The sequence below is a fragment of the Siniperca chuatsi genome, linkage group LG10, assembly GCF_020085105.1.
Source record: "Siniperca chuatsi isolate FFG_IHB_CAS linkage group LG10, ASM2008510v1, whole genome shotgun sequence".
NCBI classification, from domain to species: Eukaryota; Metazoa; Chordata; class Actinopteri; order Centrarchiformes; family Sinipercidae; genus Siniperca; species Siniperca chuatsi.
This window is the reverse complement of record NC_058051.1, coordinates 1,248,277-1,275,004: the sequence shown is the minus strand read 5'-3', so window position 1 is coordinate 1,275,004 and position 26,728 is coordinate 1,248,277. Positions and strand designations below refer to the sequence as shown.

The following is a 26,728-nucleotide window of genomic DNA, read 5'->3' as shown; positions in this document are numbered from 1 at the left end:
TCAACACATTTATCCAATTTATCTGCGGTCAGCTGGACTCGGGATATTGTTTTTCAATAACAACACAGACCAGCGTGCCCAGATAATGAGCCAGCCTGCAGTCTGCAGTAACTACATACATAAACAACTTTAGATTTTTATTCATTCCTACTCAAGTTTTGCTTTTCATTCTCTTCTCCCAAACAAGTCATATTCCAACCCTTTCTAATCACATCACTTCCCACTCCTGCCTTTGAAGTCTGTTCTGTGAGGTTCAAACTGCAGATAATAAAATGGTGAGCTGAGGTAATCGCCTTTTTAAAGATCCAAACTGTACGGTACACCCACGCTCTGACTTTACCTTGACGAGGATCTTGCCTTTGAGTGTTTCTGGTGACGGCAGCCATCCAGACTCATCAGCTTTGATGTTGGACACGTCCAGTTTGTCCCCCAGGATCTCAATCAGGTACTGGGCCATCTTCTTTTGTTGAGGGACACTGCAGTGGTTCTCTATGGACAGGATGACTGGGTAGCTGAGAGATAATCACACACAACAGATTGGAGTTACGGGGCCGAAAGGTCGAGGAGGACAAGAAGACACAGTTTCTTTTCTCTGGAAATCTGTTTCAGTGGCTCCTCTCAGCAGAGTTTAGAAAGTATGAAAGACATCGTTAAAGATTCACATTTTTCTTGACTTGACCATGAGCACAGACAACATACACTGTACAACAATGACATAATGGCACCCAGCAGGAATAAAATACAACATAAATGACTTGAACAAAACATTCTTCACAAAGGAACCCAATTCACATTTCTTGGTTTTACAAAAATCAACTTTAACTTCGATGGACATTTGTGTGTATCGTCTCCATAGCAACAGCTCTCCGTACTTCCGTTTTAACTGCCGGCTTTTCAGGCTTGTTTTGTAGCTGGATATAACTTGTAGCGTCTCAAAGTGTGAATGAGGATAGTGACAGTAAGTTACTTACTGCAGTTGCTTTTCAAAATATGATGAAACAGTGAAAAGTAAAAAAACGAGAGGGTCGTACATGGCCGTTGTGACAAAGGGCAGGTTGTTGATCTTATCTGAGTGAATTTTAAGGCTTGTTGACACGGCTGTTCCTTCTTTCCCCCGTCCAAAACCCAGCTGACTTCACTGCGAGCTGATTGGCTGTTGAAACATGCCTTACGTTCTACAACCAGCCACTGGTGACTTGACAAGCTGAGTCTCAGGCGACGCCAGATCTCCTGATTCCATCTAATCAAAACGTCAGTTTTGTCCAATGCTTTGGTTTATGACCGAATACCTGCCAAACTAATGACATTCCCATCAGCCTCAGCTGTCCTTTGTGTTTGGTGCAAATTGGAAAATGTAAGTATGCTAACAAGCTAAACTAAGACGGTGAATATGGTAGCATGCTAGCACAGTATCCTGATGTTAGCATTTAGCTCACGTACACCTCATAGAGCCGCTGGCACGGCTATAGACTCTCAGTCTTGTTAGGAGTTCTTCTAACGCGGCCAGTTAGGAGTTATGTTTTGTGAATATGGTCCCTGCTGTTGAACATGTCGAATCTTTCAATCTGGACAAACAGTAGATTCATTCATACATTATTCATACATTACTGCAACCTCGCCTGCCAGATCTACAGATAAGCACTATTTACATTTATATGTTAAGGAAAAAAAGATGTCTTGCACACTCAAGTGTTCTCTTGCAGAGGACATTTTGAGGTGTCCTCTTCAATGCTCTGAAAGACAACACTATTATTGGTCATATGAAGTTTTGGTATCACTTGTAAAAAGACATGAATGCTGTTTTCTCTGTAGATGAAAATGCATGAGCATGTCTGGATAAACATCAACATTTTAATCAATATTTTCTATTAGCATGAAGCATCCGTGGTCTCGCATGTAAAACAAACTCTAGCTACATTCAAGAGCAGACTCCTCATTCACAACATACTGGCTGTGACTAAGTCAGTTGGAAGCTTTACATCCCAGTTTTGTCCCTGTCATCCCTCTGCAGAGCCTGCCTTTACTCAGCGTCCTGGAAACTCTGATGGCTCTTTGATGCTGAATGCAGCCTTTCACCCTGCTCCTTTTTAGCCAGTTATCTGTGGAATATAGTGTCCACAATTATGTGCTTAAAAACACTCAGTGAGGGTGAACATGCACACAAAGCGAGTGTTTCTCCTTAAATTTACTTGAAGAGACAGGATCTAAAAATACAGATTTTCTCTGCATCCTCCAGACTGTGTGCATGTCGATGAGATTATCACCTTGGGATGAAGATTCTGTGAGGAGGAGGAGGGTGTGTGTATGCTTTCATTTGTGTGTGTGTGTTGCTATGTCTCTGTATCTGCACCGGTGTGAGTAGGATTTTCTGTTTTCTGTTGGTTTATAGGGATATATCTGTGTATGGTCTGTACATACAGATGGGCGACAAATTAAAGGAAAAACAAATAAACGAGTCAAGAAACATAACAAGTCCATCTTCCATACAAGACCCGAGGGCTCACTGAGCGGTTCGATGAGGATGAAAATGATGAGAATCATATGCTACAGCCTTCAAAGTCACCAGATCTCAACCGAACCGATCACCTACGAGAGATTTGGAGCGACGAGTTCACACATACGAAAGCTGGGACAGCGATTGGCTGCTATTCATTGTGAATGGGACACAAAATCTACAAAATATGAGCAAATGATGTGACCAAAAAACACCAGCACTACACTATAAGATCAACCCTTTATGTCAGATTCCAGTCTATGATCATCACCTCGCATGCCATCACCAAACAGCGTCTAAACACCCATGTACTGCATATCAACCTATTAGGGAAAGCCTTTACAACCAGTCACTGCATCATAGTGCGTTTCAAATGTAAAGAACCGTTCAACCCACCCAACCCTGCAACTGTATTCCAAGCTTCGCTTCCACATTTTTGCCCACGGTTTTACAAACCAGCAGCCCGAGTAATGCAACGCTGTAATGTGTACTGACATACATGTCCATATACTGCTGGGGTTGTTTTCCACGTACACACACACGCTTTATGGTTTGTCAGTTGCCGTCAATGGAAAGACGATGAAAAATGAAAGTGATTTATTGGAGCGTTCTGTCTGACTGAATGTGTGAGTCAGTGAGTAAAATGAATAAATGGAAGAGTAAAACAATTTAAACAGTGAGAATGTGTGTATGTCTGTGTGTGTGTGTGTGTGTGTGTGTATATACGTACTCGTTCTTGACGAAGGCGTACTTGTTGATGGTCTCGATGACGTCCTTGAAGAGGATCTTGGAGGTGAGGGTGTAGCCGTGGTGGACGATGGGCTCACCGTCCTGACCGTCCCAACAGTCCACTGTGGACAGGAAGCAAACAGAAGTGACAGTGTGAGCAGGACAAACAATCGATAGTGATGACTTACAGTTTAAACAGATAGTTAAAACTGTACTGACCTAAAACAAATCCCATCAAAGACCCAAAGCAACAATGTAATGAATGTATCGACAAACAAGTATCATGTGTGAATCACAGCCGGATGCATCTCCTTCCTCTGAGCCGCAGAGCTCCACTGCTGTTAAAAACCCATCAGTGAGCCGCACTGTTGTTCCTTCATCACCATGAACACACACACTGGAGTTTATTCTGACTCCGCCCCACACACACCGTCCTGCTGCCCCAAACACTCACTACAGCACCACATGTGGATTCATCCGCTGCTGGAAATAGTCCCTAATACATGCACTATTTCCTCCTGTTGGTCTGATAAAAACTACAGCGAGCAGCTGTTTGAGGAAACTACTGAGCCTTTTTAAACAGGAAACTATATATTAGTGTTTTTAAAGATTTACGTCTTCAGCAGGAACCAATGGGCTCGCAGCTGAGAGCCGCAGACAGGAAGTCAGAGAGTACTGAGAGACCGCCTAATCCAATGTTGGTTTTGGTGTTTCATGAGATTTGTTGACAAAAAAATATAGAACACCAGACCTACAAGCACTTACTGACTGTACATGTGTGGAACTTGTCTACATATGCAGACATGCAGTTTATAAATCTGCATGCGTCTGCTCTGCTGTCCCTATCCGTTTTGAGTATATTAGGGACTCAAATCAAATTTGATCTGATTTCACACATGGACAATTTCATGAGTATTTTCTAATATCTAGTTTTGAAGTGGAGGAACAAATGTACAAAATGCACTTATAGTTGCTATGCAGAGTAAAACTGAGAACAAACAAATAGTGGTCGACGCGTGCCGCTTTAACCAAACTTTCAGTCTAGTTGACCTTCATCAGTGCATGCATGTATGTTTACAAGACACTTGCAAGGAGCTCAGTCCACTCTGATTTCTGCTGGTGTCAATCCTCAGGTAGAGACAGCAGAGGAGTGGGTGGTGACCTTTTTACAGTAGATAATGCCAGGCATCCCCCACCACCTGTCTGCCTCCCTCCTTCACTCACCCCAACTCAATTATGTAGCAGGCAGAAAAAAGCAGAAACAGTAACTGTAATTACCTGTAATGTCCACTTGACATGGGTTATTGTGTCTGGTGTGTGTGTGTGTGTGTCGGATCTGATACAAAGCCATTCACTCTGTGTTTTAAATTATGGCGGCTTTTTTTCCCCACAGCCTCACAGTGAAGAAACGAGCTAACTGAGTGACTGACTGGACATGGCCGAGGGGGGGAACGACAAGTCCCTGCTTAAATATTTATCTACCGTCCATCATGTGATTACTTCAAATGCCTCAGCCCACCGCCGGCGTTACACCGTACTCTGTGACTAGTCAGATGTTATGATCTGAGATTTTTGCTAAATGATAGTAGAATTAATATTATTTCCGCTGTGTTGTTTTTACTTTAGCTGCTGCGGCTTGTGCAGCAGCCCCTCAGTAAGGAGCAGACACTGTTTTCTGTCCTTCCTTCGGCACAGCAGAATCTCCATGGTTTAGGTACAGCATGAGACTGAGCCAAATAGAAACACTTCTTAACGAAGACATCGTCATTCCCCACCAAACAAACTACCTTAAAGACTCGATTTGAAAGAATTCAGATTCAATAAGTACATTCGGAACTGGATTCAGATTCAATAAACTGCTGCAGAGCTCCATCCTTAATGCAGAGGAAAGCTTGCCTTATTAGGCAGAATCCCTTGCTTCCTTTAAATCCTCTTGTGCACAGTGAGCTACATGCATATGAATGAAAACTGCAGCTTCAGTCCAAAAGTGTCAGCACTGCTGCTTGCTTTAAAAAAAAAAATCTGTATATGTCTACGTCATGCTGACCTTCTACACAGCGACAGCCGGCCTGCAGCACCCAGGCGTACATGTCCACCCTGGACTGTGACATCAGCTGGTCACCCATCAGGTAGGTGTTGTGTGAGGAGGCGATGAAGTAGTTGCACAGCGGCTGGTTCATGTCCTGGTTCACGTTGTAGTGTTCAGGATTGAAGATGTCCCCCGCTGGGCTGCGCATGTAATTTGTAAAACCTGGAAGAAAGTTAAACAAATAGCTTTTTACAACAGGGTTTATCCGACTTGTTACTCTTAAATCTATTCTGAAGTGTAGCTTGGCAAGTGGCCCACTGTGGGTGCGTTTCAAAGTCAGAAACTATGGAATGGCTCTATTGTCCAGTATGAATTAGGAACTTAAACCCAACACTGGTTCAATTTTCACTCTTTCATCAAAGACTCAAACCCCACATTTCACCCACATTTCTTGATTTATTAAGATGTAAACTGTAAAGGTAATTAAATGTATTATGCTAACAATAAAAACACAAATCTCACACTAAGGCACTAGTTCAGAATATAACAACATTTATTTCCAAACCAAAACATTAGGCTGAACATTAGAGTAAGTGTGCTCATTTCTGCTCCAGCAGCGCCGGATTAGCTAGATCAGGGGCGCGTTCGTTCCCGGCAAAACATAGCAAAACGCTCATTTAAACGGAAACAGTGGTGCCTTGAACACCCTGTTGTGTGCGGATGCACACTGCCATTTTAATATACACCTCGCTGCTGATTGGGTGACACCTCTGACACACCCACCAAACGAGACGAAACGTGCCTCAGAGCCCGCTGCACACCGTTTCAAGGAAACATGTCGTTCAACCCGGAAACTGTAGCAAAACGGTGCTAATCAGCTAATCAGGAGTGGGCAGAGTAAGACCACATGGAAAATGTAAACGGCTACAAAATGTGCCGTGCTTGGGCTTCAAAGTATTTGTAGGCCACACCTTTTCCCTCTATTGGCTGTTTATGAAAAGAAAAAAGAAAAAGACATTTTTTTAAGTTATAATTTTGAGAAAAAAGTGATAATATTACAAGATTAAAGTCATAATTTTTTAAGAAAAATATGTTTATATTTGACAAAATGGCGTATGTTATGATTAGATTAGGTTGATAATATTAGATGTTTATATTTTTGCATTTTATTTGCAAAATATTAGGACTTCTCTCATTCTCGAACTGTACCCTCGTAAAATGACAACTTCACACACTGAAGCTTTTTTTTTTCCCTCAAAGAACGCTTGGCACTGGCACTGTAGCACTGAACACGCTCTTATCGTGAGTCTCTTTGGACAAAAGCATCCGCCAAATGAATGAAATGTAATGAAATATTCAGAGAATGATTTAAAAAAGCCGATTCCTCACAGCCAGCTGACCGCTCGGACAGACACACAGCAGACCGACGGCTGCTACAACTTCCATTCGCAAACTTCTGACCTCACAGGGAAACACTTTCACAGCAAACCCCACCAGTACTAAAAAGACATTTTTTGAATAGCAGTACACATGAACAGAGTATTTAATATGTATGGAAAACTTCCACTACGCTTCACTAGAAGAGACTAACAGTGTTCAGTTTAGTTCCAAACACAAGAGAGCTCGATGGTAAAGAAGTGAAATTAAAGCGGACTTACCATCGATTCCCAGCACTGCTTGCTTCTGGTTCTCAGAGCACGGCTCAAATTTGTTGATGATCTCCAGGCAATGGTCCTTGGTCACCTTGGTCATCTACAAATTCCAGAAATGCATGTCAAACAACAATACTATGTACATGCTAAAAAAAGAATAATAATACATGTATTCCTCATAAAGAGAATCCCCTTGGGAACAAATCAACATCAGGGAGAATTTATGAGCATAAGGAAAGGATAATCAAGTTAAGAGAAAATGTTTCTGTCCAACTGTTTGCCTGGCAGCTGCTCTTTAAAGCCCCCTGATTGGTCAATCAGATCCCATCTCTGTTAATCATTTAAAGGGGGTGGGGCAGCACCAGGTCTCTCCCCTCAGCCAGGACTCTCTCACACTGTGTCAGTGTGTTTGTGAGTTTAAACCATGAGAGAGAAGAAGGCTTTAGCTAGGTAACCTGCTGAGACATTATTTCCACAGGGTTATTTCCAGGTGTTTCTCCCCACTTGTAAAGTACTAAGCAGGGTAAGTGTCTAAAATTGTGTTAAATGGGGTAAACTCGCTACCCATCTCATCATAATCCGGATGAGAGAATGCTGTGTGGAGGGTAAATCCAGAGCCACTCAGCAGAGGTTAGGTTACTGTGGACCGGCACCACAGAGCTTCCTGAGCAGCAGAGAGCTCAGCTCAGCTCTGCCAACACTGGCACACTTCCACAAACAGAGCTCCAAGAGCTGACCTGCATTTCAACAAATACGAGAGGGAGTAAAGACATCGTATTACTAAACCTTTTTTTCTTCGCAGAGTTATGTGAATTACAACATTAAAAAATAACTCCCATTTGTAGTTATAGATGAGATTGTATAATCATAATTTACTCAAACAATGACACAATGGCGCAGCAATGATCGACCCCCTCCACAACATGCTGGTTGAGAAGAGACTAAACCCCCAGGGTTCACCGAGCGGCACAGTGTGGACATCAGTGGACTGGATGGCTGCTCAGGTCTTACTGGACTCGCTAACTAACTGGACTTCATAATTACATTTTCTGTAACTTCTGGCACAGTGCAAGGCATCTCTTTAACTTTTAAATTATAATTGCATTCATTTTGCACACCTACTGCAATTTGCACACTTGTATGCGTGCACATGTTTAAAGTGCGCACTTCTTTACTGTTGTATCAGTACTTGTGTTTGACATTTGTTTTTGCACTATTGTTTGCACCGTGTGGTTCGTTCATCTATTTATGTATCTTTCTAATTGGTGCTGTGGAAACTGCTGTGGTGCAGTGAGCACCTCCACCCCGTCGATGTTTTTTGACGGGCCTAATAGACTACTAGCCGTATTATTTGAGACTTTAAAAACCAGCTTTCATTTCAGAATTTAGGTCCCTGTCTTTAAGTCTATATAAGTGTAACAGTAGATCGTGTCAATGAATAAACTGATATTCAGTAAGATTTATTCATTAATAATAAAAACAGGATTTCTTGTTCATATCTTAGATTTCACTAATATGGAAAGATGATAAAGTCCATCCATTATCTATACTGCCGATCCTTAGAGGGTCGCGGGGGGGCTGGAGCACCCTGGGCAGGTCGCCAGTCAGTCACAGGGCTGGCACAAACAAGCAAACTGCACACAGAAGAAACCAGAACCCTGAAACCAGAACCCTCTAAAAGATGATAAAGTATAATGCCTAATCTAATCATGTGTTAGTTGCAAAGTTTGTCATAAGTCCCTGTACAGGTTTGGTCCAACTAACTTCCCTGTGTTCTCTTCATTTCTCAAAGCAAACCTTCAGCGTTGGGAACAGTTTAGTCTGGACTGCGTGGGAACAGACTGGCTATTGTTTTCCATTAACACATTTCAGTCTGTCATCGGTTCCAGAGAAATACATTAAGACACACAGTTAACACTCAAACACACACTTGAATACACAAACTGGAGTGTTTAACATCATCTTGTTTCTTATTTGAGGCACAAAGACACAGATACCAACAAAGACTGTAGTTAATGATACCAGCAGAGACAACTCTGCTGCATTTTGGCATCATTTCAAACTAAATGCTTCACAAAACTGCTTCCACCACTCTCCAATAACAGGAGAAGGAAAGCCATCGTATTCACAGTGCCAGAACTAAATGCTGAGTATAATTGGAGAAAAATAAAACCCGCCTGAGTGGAACTGACGTCTAGCTATCCAAACAGAGCCTTCTGCTTTTAAAAGGACTGTTTCTACACATTAAAATTGCCTGCCACAGTGCAAATTAGCTGAAGGAGCACACACTGGGTGTTTAAAGAAAAACAAGCTGCTGCCCTCATTTGCTAATTTTTCTTTTTCAGGCGATGGTATCATTAGCGAGGCGACTACTTCATCCAAAAACCCTTTACAATTGCCTCTCAAGTGCTGTGAAGGTACTAATGCTAATATCCCTGTAGGGGCCTCACTGTCTCCATTTCCCTACATGAAGCACCACTTCAGGGGCCCAGTGGCTACTCGGTTAAGCTTTGGACCTCCCACCTCGCAGAAGCTAAAACCAAGGAGCCTCGTGAGTATTCAGTCAACAAAACTGCCAAAGAAAACAGACAAACTTCTGCCTAACTTTCTGTAGCAGCCAATGAGGGGCTTTTAAATTTGATTGGCTCAGTATTCAGAGAGCACCTTTTTAGGGCCACTGATTGGCCACTACTGAATTGGTAAATTGGGATGATAGCAACAGAAATATCCATGATGGGAGGATAATGTCTGTTTTGTCCTTAAGAGAGTAACCTTTCAAAAGAGCAACTGCTTTGCAGCTTAAATATAAATGACAGGAGAATATGAGCAGCCAACAAAGACTATGAATTCAACATTAGTCAAGTTTTTTTAAATCAAACTCTATACAGTTTTATTAAAATATTCACAAAAGGTAAACAAAAATGTCACAGTAAGTGAAGTGTTGGTAGGTTTTCCACTTTGGACAGAGCCAGGCTAGCTGTTTCCCCCTGCTTCCAGTCATTATGCTAAGCTAGGCTAACCACGCGCTGCCTCTGTAGTTGAGTCATGAGGTTGATATCCATCTGAACATCTGACTCTCGGAGAAAAAGTGTATTTCACAATGTTGAACTATACCTTTCATGATGAGTATATATGTTGACACTGTTCTCATCTGGCCAAACACACCAGAGTCAATTTAAGTAGAAACTAGAACTTTGAAGTAATCTAACATCTACAGATCTTCCTCACCCTGTAGTCACAGACCATTACCGTTGTTTTTACACACAAGGTCATACAGAAACCAGTCGCCACCCCAATGACATGAGAACGGATGCAGAAAGCTCTGACAGAGAATATAATGGGATATGCTATAAAATGTGCATGGGATAACAATGGCAAGACTACACCCAGCATCACAAATTACATTCACTTATTGCGTTGACTTTACAATTCCCCAGAAAACAGCAGGATTCCTCCCCATCAACAAACCTGGTTAGATCAAAGGAATAAGAGAGTTTCAGATATAGTAAAACAGTGACAGAGGACGGTGAAAAGGACAACTTGGGAAGGCAGATACCCCCAAGAAAAGGTAGTGTTGGATGAGGACAGCCCAGTGAATAAGGCAATTATAGAGATTTTATCCCAGCGCTGGCTGCTAGCACCAGTCTGGTATTAATGGCTAAATGCAGGTTGAAGTGGGTAATACTTTTTAGCAAATTTGGCAACTAACCTGCTGCTCAACACTGGGCTGACTGTGCCAGAGCTATATTCCATTGCTCTACTTACAGACTGTGTTTTAGACGAGCTCCAGGCCAGCAACTATTGGTTTTTAGTGGCCCACTAGGCCGGTGATCCAAATCAACTATTTACTGGTTGTAAAATAATGTGGTAGAATATTGTTGTTATTATTGTTGTTATTCTTTTTCTGTCTTAACAATCAAGCATGCAGAATGCAAATAACGTGGGTTACGCCACATGGTGGTGTATACTGTACTGCCTCAGTCTGTGTACAGTTTCAGTGATGTCTCTATGGCTTTATTCAGTCGAGTTAGTGGGTTTTCAGACCATCCTGGCACCTCTATTTTTTATATCCGACCTTTTTCAATGAGATATAACATCGGTGATTTGATTTGTTGAATCTGGCAAGAAACTGGCCGGCATGTGCACTACTACTAGTCTGCATGCTTTAAATACAACTGATTCTGACCCACTGATTAGCACTCCTTCAAGTGGAGGGGACCTGTGATAGCGTATCTTTCATAATCTGATAGATTAAAAGAATGCAGCTCTGTTTGCAGCTCTGCAGCCCGCTGCTCATCTCTGCTGCAGGCTGGAGGCTCCAGGCTACATTAGCCGCTACTAGCATAACACACCACAATCTCTTACAAAACAGTCTGCGGTCACGTTGAGTTGTGGGTGATGTAGGCGACAGGTTTTGACAAAGAAGAAGAATGTGTGGAATAAAAAAGACGATGTCTCTGGTTCTGCTGCATCGATGTGATCCTTTTTTTAAACTGCTCATGAGTCTGACAGTGTTACAGGAGCGCAGTGATAAATCAGTGCAGTAACTTTTCAATGTCAATCTTAGCAGTAATTGCTATAGCTAAAGTGCAGACGCTGTAGCCATGTTTACATGGAGCCGTATATTCTGATTATAAACGGTTTAAAAGCCCAAACAGAATAAAAATGCTCCATATAAACACCTCAGTCGGAATAAACATTTTCAGTCAGTTGCAGGGGGGTACGTTAAACCTTTTCATGAATCGATCAAATGAAAAAAATTGCCATGTAAAATATTGACCTGATTACTGCGTTCTTTCTGAGCATGCCCTCGGCCGTGCTTCCAAAAGAAGCATGCGTTGTCATGCTGTTGCTTGATTAAGAGCAACACGATAACGGCAAATGCTGCGCTGATCAGAGGATAGATGTCCGTCTTCAGAGAGCTGATCAAACAAATGCCAGGTAGCCTTTGAGGAAGACCGATGTATGAGTATTCATCACTTCTGCACAGCTGTTCCGATTAAATGTGTAAACATCAAACCATATTCGATCACATCCATGTAAACAGCTGACCCGAAATCTTCAAGCAGAATGATTTCAATCAGAATGACAAAAAGGTGTGCATGTAACCGCAGCTAGAGTGTACCTTTTCCTCAGTCTCCAGGAAGCGGGCCAGGTCGTCTGTGTCGAGATGGTCTTTGAGGTTGCTGTAGGTGAGCATGAGGAGGTACAGATCTCTGCGAGTCGACATCATCTTGTAGAAGGAGCAGAACTCCTCAAAGTCCAACGTCCCCTGTTTGTCATCTGTGTCTGCCTCCTACACACCGGGTACAAGGAACAGTTTTAGTTTTACTGGATTTTCCCAACATAGCTTCATTTAAAAATCCCTGATTTTTGACAGACTTTCAACAAATACTCCAAGACCTAAAACATGCAATTTAGTCTTTCAGGGTGGAAAGTCTTTTTTTATACACTACTTGCACTTAGACCCCTACCATCAACAGATGTGGTAACAAGTTGGAAATTACATTCCGCTAAACTGTATTCCCTTTAAAATGATCCAGCTGTAAAATTCCCGTTCATATAAATCAGCAAATTCCCTGACATTAAATGTATATAAATAACTTTTTTTCTCCAGGCATAGACGGTACACTCTCTATGTCTGCGATGTTCAATGACGTGTTATTGGATTTAGTTTGATGAAGTGTTCATTTTCTCAGCTATTTCTAATCCTGAGAGCAGAACTCCATGTGAGGTTTATTCATATTTAGTAACTTCAACCTTCCTGTTTTTAGTCAGCTTTTAGTTGACTAAAGCTCCGGACAGTTTAGTCTCGTCTTGGTCAAAGCAAACCATTGTCATTTTACTGCAGTTTTAGATGACAAACACTTGACATATTAGTCTTTTTTTAGTCATAGATAGTCAAATACTTTAACTAATTTGTTTTAATCAAGACCAAGTATTCAAACCTCAGCAGAGACCGAGGTCTCGTCTTTATTTGTCGATAAAAATAGATTTCTTTAAAGTGTTGATTTTTAAATTACATTTTAGTCAACCCTTCTTTCATCAACAATATATAAAAATGTAATCACAGTTTTTGTTTCATAAAGTCTGATTTGTCTCTTGAACTCGTCCTTAATGAATATATTTTCTCAATATTTTCATTAACCAACGCAACACTAGTTTGGAGATTAAATTGAAGTAATTATCATCTTTGAGTACATCCTGACCTAACTGTTTTCAGCTCATATTACAATGACAGGTTTGGTTTTCTAGTTGGAACGAGCTGGAAGTCTGGCTACGGCTATGGTTGTGTGCTGGAACGAGGTTAACGAGAGCGCTGCAGTGGGTCACACCATGACCCGTGTAATCCAACGGAGGCAGTCTGTGACCGGCTCCATATGCCAAGCGGCACTGGAGGCAGCCGCTCGCTGCAGGGCGATGACGTCTGTGCTCGTTGGAGCTTGGCCCCCGAGCAGCTCGGTATACTGTACACACTGGGCTTGGAACGGCATGTTAGACAGTGATACGTAGATCTAAAATGTGTCTCTCCTTCCACAGCGAGGGAATATGACTTTACAGGCTTTTTATTATTTGGCTGTATCACATGTCTAACTGTACAAATAATTTCAGTGTGGTGTGGGAATACTTTAATAAAAAAAACTTCATATAAAATATGTCTGGATTGTAATTTAATTTTGTTCCATCATGCTATTGGGGGGAGGCGTATTCCAGTGTTGCGCTGGGTCCCCTGCTTGAAGCGCCGCCCTCCTTCCCACAGCTGAAGAATTTCATTATTATAGGTTTTAATGGGGAGATCGGGGTATACGTACTAAATCCTAGAGGCTTCCACGCCAGGTAAAGAATAAGATTTATGTACAAGGGACTGTTGTGGCACTTGAAGTTGAGTCGGTGGTCTGCCATGACTGAATGGATGTTAATGAATTTCATATAGACATGTATGAATAAACTATATTGAATGTGGATTGGTCACATCTGGCCGACACCCGAAACACTTAATAAGGTGAGTATCAGCGCCAATAGTGTGGATCAGTAAATCTCTAGAAAGGAATCCACAGGTTTACACAGTTTTACATTGGCCTTCTAGGGTCTTTCCGGGCTGCTTGCTATATATTTGTCCGCAATGGCAACACCTGTCAGGGTGAGGTTGTAGCAGACCATACTGAAGCCATTAGTCCCCTCCACTAACTGGGCCAAAGTACAGGTGTCAGTCCTCTGAACACAAACTCAACTGTCCCACTGTTCTCTGCCTCACACAGCTGATACACAGGAAGACAAACGACTCCGAGACGCAAGAGAAACGCTTCATATCACCAGACTCGGCTGTTGGTTTTGCAAACATGTCACTTAGTTGTGACCGAGGGACACACGAGTGCCAGGCACAGATGCAGACGGACAGCGTTACTCATATGGCAAGAGTAATTTTACAGAGAACCGAGCAGACAGCAATGTGTTGTGGCAAGGCTGCAGTGATGCGGATTCATTTTGCGGTTATCTTTTATATCTATAAGAATCAGTGGTGACCGACACTGATAAGGTAAGAACAAATGGAAACACATCACCAGTTAACCAGCATCATTATTCGTTCTCTGAGGTGAAGGAATTCTTCCCAGAAGCAGTCCTCTTATTCAGGACACATCTTAGCCCCAGGAGCATAGCAAAGTAGCGGACGCACAGCTGAAAAACGGAGTCTTTATTGGACAGAAAACATCAATCTAGCCTTATTCATAGCCATTCATAATGCATGAACCCAGGCACTTAAGTTGTTAGCAGGCTTGCGCTCTGTTTTAGCTCGACAGCTAATATGGATTAATTCATCAGTTAGAATTGCAGCTTCCTATTCCAACAAAGTTTCCCCTCCACATGTACATCCGCAAGTCTCCGATGTGATAAATCATTGAGCGAAGCCTCTGCCAGAGCAGCCTGCTTCTTTGCTCTCATTTAAATCTCCAGCTCTCACATCCTACCAGCTTCCTGCGGCACCAGCAACACACCACGCCTCTGCTCTGTCAACACAAAAGTAGGAAAGGTCTTCAGGCCGCATCATGGAGTTTAAACAGGGTTTAGATAATCTGGATAAACTGTTGGTTTCTTTACAACCTGTCTGGTGCATTTCTTAGCAATTATTTAGCGATATCTGCTGAGACTTCTCAATGCAGCAACATTGTTAATTACTTTAGTCAGTACAGTGTACAGTCGTTTTTTTAGAGGGTCAGTTCACCCAAATTACAAAAAAGCATTTTCTCACTTTCCTCTAGTAGTATCCGGTCATGATGCTAGTTTTGGTTACTTTTGCCTTTTAGTTTTGAGATATCTGTCAGACATTTCTGTAGGTCTTACTTATTTGTCCTATGTTTGCACTGACTGTGGAAAAGAAAATCTATCTATCTATTCCCATCAGCCTCAGGTGTAATCCTGGACTAATTAACCAAAACGATCACCACAACTGGACAAGTTAAGTTTCTTTTGTTTCTTCTTGGTTTTTTTATTTGGGTGAACCTTTTTTTTTTTTAAATGCTGAATAACTCAGCAGTTGAATCTATTTACTTTTACATTGTGGACCTATACTCCACCCACTTTGTTTCACTACTGAACACAGCTCTAATGGGCGTGTACAGTAATGTGAGTGTACTTTTGCTTTCCATCAAAAGAAAATGCCTGGCGGAGTTGCTCTCTAACCCGGCCCCCGGTGAAAAGCAGAGGAAATTAAGCTCTAAATGTTTTGATGTGGAAAACGTAGAGATGGACTTTATGCGGGCGGAAGAGCCAAGCATTTTAATTACTTTACTTAACTTAATTACTGCAAGTTATATTATTCAGAGACCACACTGGACAGTCACATGGTGTTTAAAATGCAGAAAGGTTAAAGGTTAGTCGGTAACAGCTGAGAGGTTCAGTGTTTCCGCTCTGCTTCTGTTTCGAGGTTTCCCCTGTGTCACTGTGAGTCGGTGTCTTAATTGAACAGTTGAGAGATAAGGCCTCCTGGTGCACATATGGGAAAAACATAAAATCCTGCAAATGTACTCAGGATAAAAACAACTACAGATAATTTGGACTGAATTACACCCGAGACAATAGCGCTGGTAAGAAGAGCTAAACTTCACATTTTTATAATTGGACAGTTTTACAAAGCAAAAGATGAAGTGGTTATGCTTCATTATGGAATATTCATTTTTTGCATCAAACTGGAAACGCTCCGTGAGGTAAAAGCACATGGTGAGGATAACTGTCACAACAACAGCATGTCACGTCAGTGCAGGTGCACCTTTGAGCAGAGCTCATCATGGTAGTGAGTGCAGACACTGCAGGGTTGTCGACACAACTCCCAGACTGGGCTTCGGACGTACAGGACATTACTGGGAACTATCATCTACAGTGTATGTTCAATACATATTGGAGTTAAAAGGTTATTGTCCTACTTTTCATTTCTGTTCTCAGATTTTGATTTTCTGTTTGTGTATTTCATATTATTTGTCTTTTTTCATTCTATTCTCTCTTTCCACCTCATTTGTTTTTGTGATTTCTGTGAAACTGCAATTCCCCTCTGGGGTTAATAAACTACTCTGTCTGTCTTTGTTTTGCTAAGATGCCCGTTACTTTTCTTGTCTTGTGCAGAAAACCTTCAACGAAATCTTGCTGCAGTATTTGTGAGCGTGGCTAGTTACTAACTGACTGATTAACTTGTGTTCTTGTGATCTTCTACAGTTTGTCAGGTAAGACATCTGCTGGCCCCCCAAATAATAGTATAACCATTATTTCTGATTTATTTCACATGCTTCACAGGCAGCTTCTGCTGTTGAGTGCCTTCTTGTTCATGAACTTCATGTATAAAAGATCTGTTTTTTCTGATTAAAGTAAAGTTTCTGCACAGCAGTCAAACAGCAGCATGGAGCAGCCTTCTTCCCTCTGAACGACCTCATACATCTTAGAGCACTTTTCTAAATTTTCAAATACATAAGTTAGAAACTCATGAAATTAGTGGTCAAAGAACCTATTTTACATACTTATTACACAGTGATTATATGTTATTCCTTCATACATGCTTACTGTATCTTCACATAAATCAGTTGCTAGTTTCTTAGGTCCTCCTAGCTAAAACTAATGCAGACTAATCCGACCTTCATGAAGGTTATTATGCTCAGTTTGTGATGTTTTAGAGAGGTGGAGGCTGGAGTTCGTGGTGCGGTTGAATCGTACTGTGTTATACTGACAGGTGTTTCTACTGTTTTGTCGACCCTCACTGAAATGCATTGGATAAAATATCAGAACCATCTCTCAGTATGAGAAAACTCTGTGGTCACATTATCTACAGCACTGGTACAGACTTCTCAGTTAACGTCCACAGGTTTTCCCTCTCCACTGTTAAGTAGGTTAAGCCAAGAAACTAGCCGAGAGGCTGTCAACACACAAATCTTCATGAATGTCCACACACACACACACACACACACACACACAGGGCCAGATCAGTCCCTGGTGTGTATACCCTGCATTACACCAGAGGCCATCTGTGTCCCAGCAGCACCATATGGGTGACCGCCAACAGGCTGCTGGACTTAGCGATAGCAAGCCGGCTAGCTGCTCTGTAGGACGAAGGCTAAAACAACAAGCTGCTAATTCTCTGCTGTGGAAGAGAGTTAGTGTGTTAGCAAACATCTGTAGCAGCACCAATCAGTCAAAGTGCCTTTACGGCTCATTCACAATCTGCCAGGTAGTAAGCACATGCTGCAGTCTCAAGTGACCCGATAAGCCCATTTACTGTCCTAATGAGCTGGACTGCGCGGTGTACTGGCCTTTAGCTGCGCAGGTTCACAAAGTATCATTTCTTTTTAATGACAGAAGTCCACACCTGTCAAGTAAAATGCGCCGTGAGTCCAGTGGATCGTAATCAGCCGTTTTATATACAAAAATTAAATCCACTTGTAGATGTTGCTGCGGTCTGACTGACCAAACGTACTGACCAACTTTAAACGCTTAGGACCTTCAGCTTTGAAGTGACCAAAAGCACATCCACACTAAGCCTGTTAACTGTGTAAACAGGCCGTTTCAGCCCTCAGTCCAGACTAAAACTGCATTTTTCTCCCCCAAAACAGAGCTTTTCCAAAACGGCTTCCACGTTCGATCAGAAAACTCCCGCTTGGTGTATCAGTGTGTCGGGGTAAACAGCGTTTTTACAGAACGATGACGTCAGCTGCCCATTGAGGGTCGGGGCTGTGTGGCAGTAAAGTTAAGAAGACAACTTTTAGTCGCCTCAAACTTTCTGTGTGATTGCTCGAATATGAAGTTATGATTTTATCACGGCAGCACAGTACCTTGGGAATGACTGCTGGTTAACATGACCACTAGCTGGCCACGGTAATGCAACACATCAGCATTAAGTATCTACTTGCAACAAATGAAACAGAGACAGTAACCGGACTTTGTAATTTACACTGAGTTGCCTCTACCGTAGACACATCTGAATTTCATGTGCAAATATTAGAATCCAGATTCATCAGCTGCTAAAGGGCCGTGCACGTCAGTTTTTACACTGATGCACCAATATCCTGAACATTCGTGTTGTGAAACAATCTTTAGATTTGCAGAACAAAGTGGACTTTGTTAGTAGTCAGTTAGTAGTCAGTTAGTGTTGACTGCCCACTGAATCTCCCCGAGTCCTGTTGGCTCACGTATTTTCAGGCCCCTGATGTGGCTCTGCCCTTGTTGCTTCTGTACCTTGAACATCTGTTTGACCTTCTGCCGGGGCAGGTTGACATTAAGTTTGTGCAGGAGCTGCAGGACCTCGCTGATGCTTAAGCTGCCATCGCCGTTCTTATCAGCCTCAGTGAAGGTCTGCTTCAGCCATGTGATGACACGGTGGGTTAAGGAAGGTCAGCATGGAGACTGGGGACACTTACTCTTTAGTTTGGTTGCTGCTTTTGGTGAAGAGTCTATATTCAGGGCAAGAAAGTATCAATGTAATTGATAAACTGCTTTAAAAAGAAGCTCTCCATAGATTTCAGCCCGGTATAATGTTGATCATGAAACTCTATATTCTATAATTATATATAGTTATATAATAATTATATATAGGTATATAATATAACTCTCTTTACAGGTAGTTGCTCCCCCAAATCACCGCCCAATTATCAAACGAGGTGCCCCCTGCTGTGTAGCTGAAGGATATTGGTCTCGGGTGCGCTGCCTCTTGGCCAGGCTGTCCTCATCACTGATGCCAGCCATCAGATATTTGAGGCCTGTGATCCAGGTTCGTGCCTCCTCTCCAGTGCCGGACACCAGGTCCAGGGACTCCATGTGCTCTCCGTAGTACAGGCTGAAGCAGCAGTTGGGGTCGAAGCTGCCTTCTGCGTAGCGCTGGAAGATCTCAGACTGCTTTCCCTCACGCACCTCCCGGATGGAGTCGATGGAGACTGTCGGAGGAAACAGGAAGTCAGTGATGGAAGGTGACAAAGTACATTTACTAAGTTCAATTGGAGGCACTTTTATTTTATGGAGTGCCTCACTGTTATGCTGCTTTATACTTCTATTGCACTATATTTCAGAGGGAAACACTGTACTTTTTCCTGCACTACATTTATCTTTAGATCAAATATGATGCACTGTTATACATTAAATTACCCAACAGCATGAAGTAGGTAAAGTTAGCTGCACCTAGACCAGCTACCACAGTGAAATGCTTCATTAATAATAATCCAATAATAAGACTCACTGAAAGGGCCATTCTGCCACCTAATGAGTTCTTTTACTTTTGATACGTCAGGTACATTTTGCTGCTAATACTTCTGTACTTTGTAAGTAAAATTGTGAATGCACGACTTTTAGTTGTACTGGAGAATTTTTCACTGGTGTTATTGCAACTTTTACATAAGCTGATAGAAAATAAAAAACATTTAAAAAAACAATAGAGCAAAACTCTACTGGGTTTATTAAACCCAACAAGCCTTCTGCCGTCTTTAGTGTTCTACTGGTTTTGAGGATTTCAACCTCTGGCTAAATAGTGAATTAATTGGTGTGGGCATACGGATAGTTTCATGGGGATATTCTTCCGTCTGATTTCAGGCATTATGATACGGAGGATTAAAAATACTCGATGAGCAGAGCCCACAGAGCTCTGTTTATCAAGATGCAACTTTTATGAGATGGTTTTACCGGAAGCCTGCCTTAAGTCATTCACTAGTTTCCCCATGATACAGTAAGTACTGCTTCTTGTTCAGCTACGGACCGGGTTCATTCCCCACAAACCATTCATATCCAGAGGAGAAAATCAGAACACACATCTTTATCTTTCAGTCATAAAATATACAGCATGGATGAGACATTCTTCACATACACACTCCTTCATAAAGCAGTGATATAGCTGTACACTGTGGCGGTTATATGTGTATATACTACTGGATATCAAAGATGCCATCAACATGACACTCGATATGCTGCTGCTGTGCTGTGCGCTCCCATGTGGCTGCAGCTGGAGATCCTGCATGGTACATGAGCTTTCCAGACTGCAGCACTTTTATTAATTATGCAAGAGTATGAACCAGGTATCAGGTGGACAAGGATAACACCACTTCTACTACTGTCTGCTTGAGGATGATGATGTCGGTTGGTTAGTCCTCAGAGACTGATCCCTGTTGGTGGGTTTGTTGACCTTCTGACCTTTGCTGTCAAACACATTTAAGTACATTTAGTCAAATACAACTGAAGTACAAATCTGAGGTAGTTCTGAGTCCTTCTTTAATTTCCATGTCATACTTCATTCTTCTATGCTCAGGGCTGTAGCCAGGACTTTAGAAACACTGAGGTTTTCTACAAGTGAAGAGTTCAATTCTTTTTTTGTGTAACTTATTTCCCAAGGTCTAACTACAGGGGCTTTGGAAAACTGATTTTTCCTTTTCATATTTTTCTATACAATGAGTAAAATGCCTTTCTCACAAGCATACAAATTATTTTATTTACTTACATTACTTAATTTTATTTATTTGATAGTATTTCCAATGTTTCATCTCATAAATATGCTAACCAGAATATGTTTCATGTCCGGATGTATTGCTTAAATTCTTTGACATAGACCAGACACACACTCATAATTTAGTTTAGTTGTTTTAGACTAAAACCAGTCAGGTGGCTTCTAACCTGGAAGCAGTTTGCTGTAGTTTGACTAAAAGGCTTAAAAACTTGTTCAAAACGTTTTTGTCAACTAATTTATCTACGAGTTACACTGGACATTTTAGTCAAAACTAAATCAACCAAAAATGGACTAAAATGAAAAGGATGAAGTCGACTAAATATGACCAAAAACTAAAGTACAAGGTTCGAGGTTCATTTATGTATCATTACATACAGGGTTGTGCAACGACCCCCCCCCACCACCACCACCACCACCACCAAGTGCAGAGGATGAATTAAGTAGTCTCACAGCCTGAGGGAAGAAGGGAAGAAGCTGCTCTGTAGTCTGGTGGTTTGACAGCGGTTGCTTCTGTATGTCTTTCCAGGCTGTGGCGGGGGTACTGTCCTTTAGTATCCTTTGGGCTCTGCGCAGGCACCTCACCTCTCCCATATCACTAATGCTCAGCAGATGGGCACCAAGAGAGTTCTGGGCTAAGATTCAGTTTAAAAGTAGCTGACAAAATTATCACTAACTATCAGACTGTATTTTCATGTGTTGGTCGCTGGCTGGTTCTACTGGTCAAAATCTAAATTTCTGCTTGGGTTGTTGGTTATTTTTTGGGCCAGAGAGGATAAATGTGCTGCCAGAAACACAGGACACCCGGTCAGTGTGTGAGCAGACCAGAAGCCTGCAGCGTTTCCTCTCTGTCAGTCTGTCCCAGTGGGTGCTGTGTGATAAGCCTCTAGAGGCTGGTGGCACAGAGCAGCACAGAGTGCCAGGGAGGCTGCCAGAAAAGGCCGCAGCCGCAGGACTACTGCACCCTTCTCCAGCGACTCAGACCTGTCAAGGTATCAAATGAAGGCTGTAGGGACACAACCAGGGTGAGGCTGTGTCAGCTGGGGTGTGATTATAAGCTGGGAACATGACTCTGTCACTCCTGCACAACAGTCTACAGGCGTAGAGCTAAGAGAAGACAGCGTGAATTTCCTACTTGGATTTCTAGAAATGTGGTGTGTTACATTCAGTATATCAGATGTGTGTGGAGGGCGGATTAAGAGAAAGGAAGTAATGCTCTGTGAGGACTGCCCCCACTCTGAAAGTAGCTTATAGTACCCGTTTTACTCATCCAACCGTAAAAGGTTTAAGATTTAGGATAAATCCCTTGATTTAGTTTCCAGCGTCTTTAAACAAAAAGCTAAGCTCAAACTGCCAATGAAATTTCCTGATCTGCCAATGAAGCGTGTGTGTGTTATTTTCATTTAGTGCCACGTGTGTGTAAGACACTGTTTGGGCAGATTAAAGCTGATGAATAATTAAGGCGATTTAAGAAGCTTATTAAATCCAGGGCTACAGAGGAGGGAGAGCAACAGGAAACGAAGCCCTCATGAGACGCCCAGCGATACTGGGAGCTGCTGCTAAGAAGTCCCTTTGCCTTCTTTTGTTCTGAAGCACTGCAGGGAAGGGTTTTGTTTGCTTGTTGCAGATACTGTGCAGGGGAAATAAATGTCCAGTGCTAAAAAACAAAAAAACCTTCAGCCCTGAGGGAATGTACAGGAGCAAGAATTCGATCTAGCAGAACTAAAGGCCTGTTAAACATAAACAGATAAACAGGCCAGCTAGCAGATAGGCACTCAGTACGCCCTGATAGGTGCGTACTGAATAAATAAAAAATGAACAAAGTCGTGTGTGTACATACATACATGCAAACATACATCATGAGACGTCCTGAAAGAGCGAGTGGAATGAGACCGTAAACAGGAAACAACAAATCTTTTGGGGCCTGTATCCTGAAGTGGGATTAGTGGGTTAGCCAGCTATCTTTGGGCCAAACTCATGTTTCCTGGTATCATGAAGCTGGCTCATTTTTGACCGGGCTAGATCACCATGGTTTGATCTGATCCACCTTTAGTGGATCAAATCAAAACCTGTCAACATCCCGACTACTGACTAATCAGATCACCGGAAAAACTGAGTCATCATTCCCACTGACACGGACATATAAGTACTGAATTTTCAATAAAGTGATGTGTGATAACGAGCAACATAGAGACATATAGATCAGTAGAATCACTTACAGGCTTTTGCTGTCCACGTTCGGTTTAAAACAGCTAACAGTGGGGTCGAATCAAATATAAAAGACTGTTATAGCTGCATTTTAAATGAGCTTTCAGCTCAGCTAAAAGTTTAAGTTTCTTTCATTAGCGACAGGATTCCTGACGCTTTTACACTCTTATTCCATCACTGCAGCTCAGAATTTAATGAGGAGACGTTGTGGTAATAATTGGAAATAAAAATCGTACCCTCTGTTGTCATTTATTAGAAAAATAATCCACACATTGTTAAATAGCTCCCATGATTATAAATGCAACATTTCGGTCAGACAGACCTTATCGGGCATTAACTACTTTTCTTCTCCTCTCCTCTCTGCTTTGGCAGCTGAAACAGACCTGCATTAGGCTACTTTTACCAGGACGGATCTGGCGAGAAACACTGAACGTTAACACAACTTTTGTTTGTTTACAAGAAAACCTTTAAGTACTCCACTTACGGTTCTGATGATGTCGCCTGTAATTAAGAACTCCACGTCTCTCACATGAACGCGCTCGTAGGTGGATTGGAAAACCCAGAGCCAACTGCCAACCAGCGTCATGATACCAGTTATCCACGACACCAATGTTCGGCTCGTACTCCTGTGCAATATTTTAGTTTAAAATTCCCTATTTATTGATATTGATATTACACTATTACTGCTGTGCAATATCCTCTGTCTCATTATAACCTTAATAAGCTACACTTAACTTGACAGTTCATGCACTATTACTGTATTATTATCATCAACCAGTAAACCCACTTTGTACTTCACACTTATTTTATTTTATACTTATACCCACCTGGTACTTCATTTATTTTCTGACCTGTTTTATAGTGTATTATATTTTTTGCTTAGTGCTTCTCTCCCTGTGTGCACTGACGTGACAGCGAGCTGCTGTAGCAAAAGAGTTTCCCCTCGGGGATCAATAAAGTATTTCTGACTCTGATCGGAAGAGGCCAGGTAAAGAGAGCCAGACGAAGTTGATCTTGCTTCGTCAGGACCCAGGTGATGTAAGGTGTGTTTATTTCTTTTCACTTTTGTGAATAAACTATTGAAATATTTATTTGTGACATGCTAACACTACAGAAGAGTCATAAAGTCAGTAAACAGACTCACAGCAAAATATATCCACTGCTTGCTAACATTAGCTAACATTAGCCACCTGAAGCTAAGTAAGTACTGTGGAAGCAAAACTCCTGAGTGTCAGAAACTGAGCGAGGTGTGTTTTATGTCTCATAAGGCTCATAGAGTAAATGTGTTTACAGTATACTGCTTCCATCATCTGATGTGCATGTAAACACCCTTAAATTAAAGCTGAGAGTCTGCACTAAAGCTGAAATGATTAGTCAATTTTCTATTATTTTCAGACATTTCGTAGAAAAAGCAATTAATTGATTATTATGATCTATAGACTAAGTGAAAATGAAAATCGATAGTTGCAGCTCTAGTCAGCACTTCACAGTCAAACCCAATGCACCGGAGTTCAGAGTCAATACAAAACAGTCCTAACACTTACAGACTTCAATAATCAAAATATATCGTGATAAACGTTTCAGATCATACCTTAGGCCTGAGCATATTTTTACATTTGTTCAAACTCTGAATACAACTAAAATATGCTGTCATGGGACAATGGACAAAGTCTTTGTGAGGGACAATCCTGGACGGCCTGCGTTGGGGTCATAAGTCCAGTTGTTGACCAGCTGTTCTGGTCCAGCTCAGTTTTAAACAGTGCGTCCTCTCATTACGTCCACCGTAACATCCTGTCATATCAGCAGTAGATATTATTTGCATATTGTGGGTATTTCTCCTCACTGCGAGACATTATTTAAAACGTTCGATTTCTTGTCTTTAACCAAGTCATGAGACTTTCATTTCATTCAATTAATACTAGCTGACTAGGACCATTAAAGTGAAATGCACAGGTCTGTTAACAGCTGCTGTCACTCAGTTTCTGTTTACAGGAGAAGCTGTGGCCATCGTCTTTCTGACAGATTGAATTGTCAAAGACCCACTAGGGTGAGCCTGTTGGGAGGACGACATATGGAGATTCAGAGGGAAAATATGCTTATGGGACTCTTGGTAACGTTCAATGAGCCCTTGCCCTTCACATAAAATATGGCACAAATGGCTTTCCACGAGTTTGAACCATGAATACACTGAACTACTGATTTGAAATGCTGTTCCATTGTGACTGTAAGAAGGAAACACTCACTCTTGGCCTTTTCGTTCTTGCGCGAGGGCCTCCAGCGGATGCAGGACTTGTGTTCGTCCAGATAGAAGAAGCGCACCAGTCCCTTGGAGCCGCCGCGGAGCTTCACCATCTGGGTCCCCATCTGCATGGAGCTCATACATTTCTCCACTGGAGGCAAGAAAACAAGCCAGACAGAAGAAAAAAAAAGGTTGGAAAGTTGTCAAAAGGGAAACTGCTGGAGTGTGCACTACAACTGAAGAAAAGTGCGTGACAGACAAAAATCTGCATATATGAACTGTTTTCATTCAAGAGACTGAGTGTGTGTGTGTGTGTGTGTGTGTGTGTGTGTGTGTGTGTGTGTGTGTGTGTGTGTGTGTGTGTATTTCCACAAAATTAATCTGGGATGTCATGCAAAACACAGTTATTTACTTGTACACATATATGAACACACAGCAGTGCAAACCGAATGCATTGGACATGCACGTCACTGCCGACAGGGCTTTGCTTGTCTCGTGGGAGGAAGAGAAGGGGAGAGAGGACAGACGGCAGCGAGAGGCAATTTCTCCACAAAAAGCCCTTTAACAAGATCTCTACTTCACACTGTAGACTAGAACAGAACAACAACAGGAAAAATCAATTAAACCAGGAGCTCTTTTTGGATGTAAGGATTCGTATTGTGGCCTAAATTTAACAGAAATCCTTCCACACCTTCCAGGAATAAAACAGCACTCAGAGAATGAGACAGACTTTAATGAGACCAAAATCCTGAATGGTGTCACGGAAAAAACAGCCAGGCCTCTGTGTGTCCTTGCCATTATTTGGGGGAGAATTTGACAGCTCCTCCACAGGAAGCTAATGGTGTGGTAATCAGTCCTGGTCTGGCTGCTGTGGACAGCCACGGGCCCCTGGGCTGCGGTTACACCCTGTGTGACCATATTATCAATTATCAAGCGTCTGTCACTTCCTATCAAACTATTTCCCCGCAGCACGCAGGAAATTAGGCCAACTCAGCACACATTCGTTTCTAAATAAGGTTAGCAGATCACTAGCACACATGACATTCAACATGTCTGCTGCTGCAAGTTTCTTACCAGATACATGTACATGCCCTACATTTACAAATAAAAGCTCGTCATCAAATAATGCAGCACAAACAACTCAAGGCCGGTCACTCATAAAGCTCGGGTAAAAAAAAACTCTGAGGAGGGTAGTACTGCTACTACTGCTACTACTACTACAGTGCTACCTGTAGCTACCGTTCTTTGCTGGAAAATCAGCTGAGAAACTGTTTATGGGTAACATCACCAGCCAGTTTGTGGTTAATCCAGCACAGTTTGCAAAAACCACAGAACGTTTTGCAGCCTTGTCCACAATGGCCTAAAGCACCCAAAGATTTTATGAGGACAGCTAACAGAGGGGAATAATCTCTGGCTGTTG

The 26,728-nt window shown here is 42.0% G+C and overlaps 1 protein-coding gene across 10 annotated transcripts in view; it reads right to left on the bottom strand.

The window, feature by feature from the left end:
* plch2a (phospholipase C, eta 2a) overlaps window positions 1-26,728 on the bottom strand; it is a 191,189-nt gene that overhangs the window by 28,200 nt on the left and 136,261 nt on the right. For all 10 annotated transcript variants that reach the window (XM_044209945.1, XM_044209946.1, XM_044209949.1 and 7 more), the window contains 8 exons: window positions 25,313-25,459; window positions 19,068-19,311; window positions 18,617-18,746; window positions 12,030-12,200; window positions 6,911-7,004; window positions 5,271-5,474; window positions 3,225-3,345; window positions 341-512 (listed from right to left, as the gene is read on the bottom strand). In XM_044209945.1, the coding sequence (XP_044065880.1) occupies window positions 341-512; window positions 3,225-3,345; window positions 5,271-5,474; window positions 6,911-7,004; window positions 12,030-12,200; window positions 18,617-18,746; window positions 19,068-19,311; window positions 25,313-25,459 (1,283 nt within the window). The remainder of the gene's footprint in view (window positions 1-340; window positions 513-3,224; window positions 3,346-5,270; window positions 5,475-6,910; window positions 7,005-12,029; window positions 12,201-18,616; window positions 18,747-19,067; window positions 19,312-25,312; window positions 25,460-26,728) is intronic.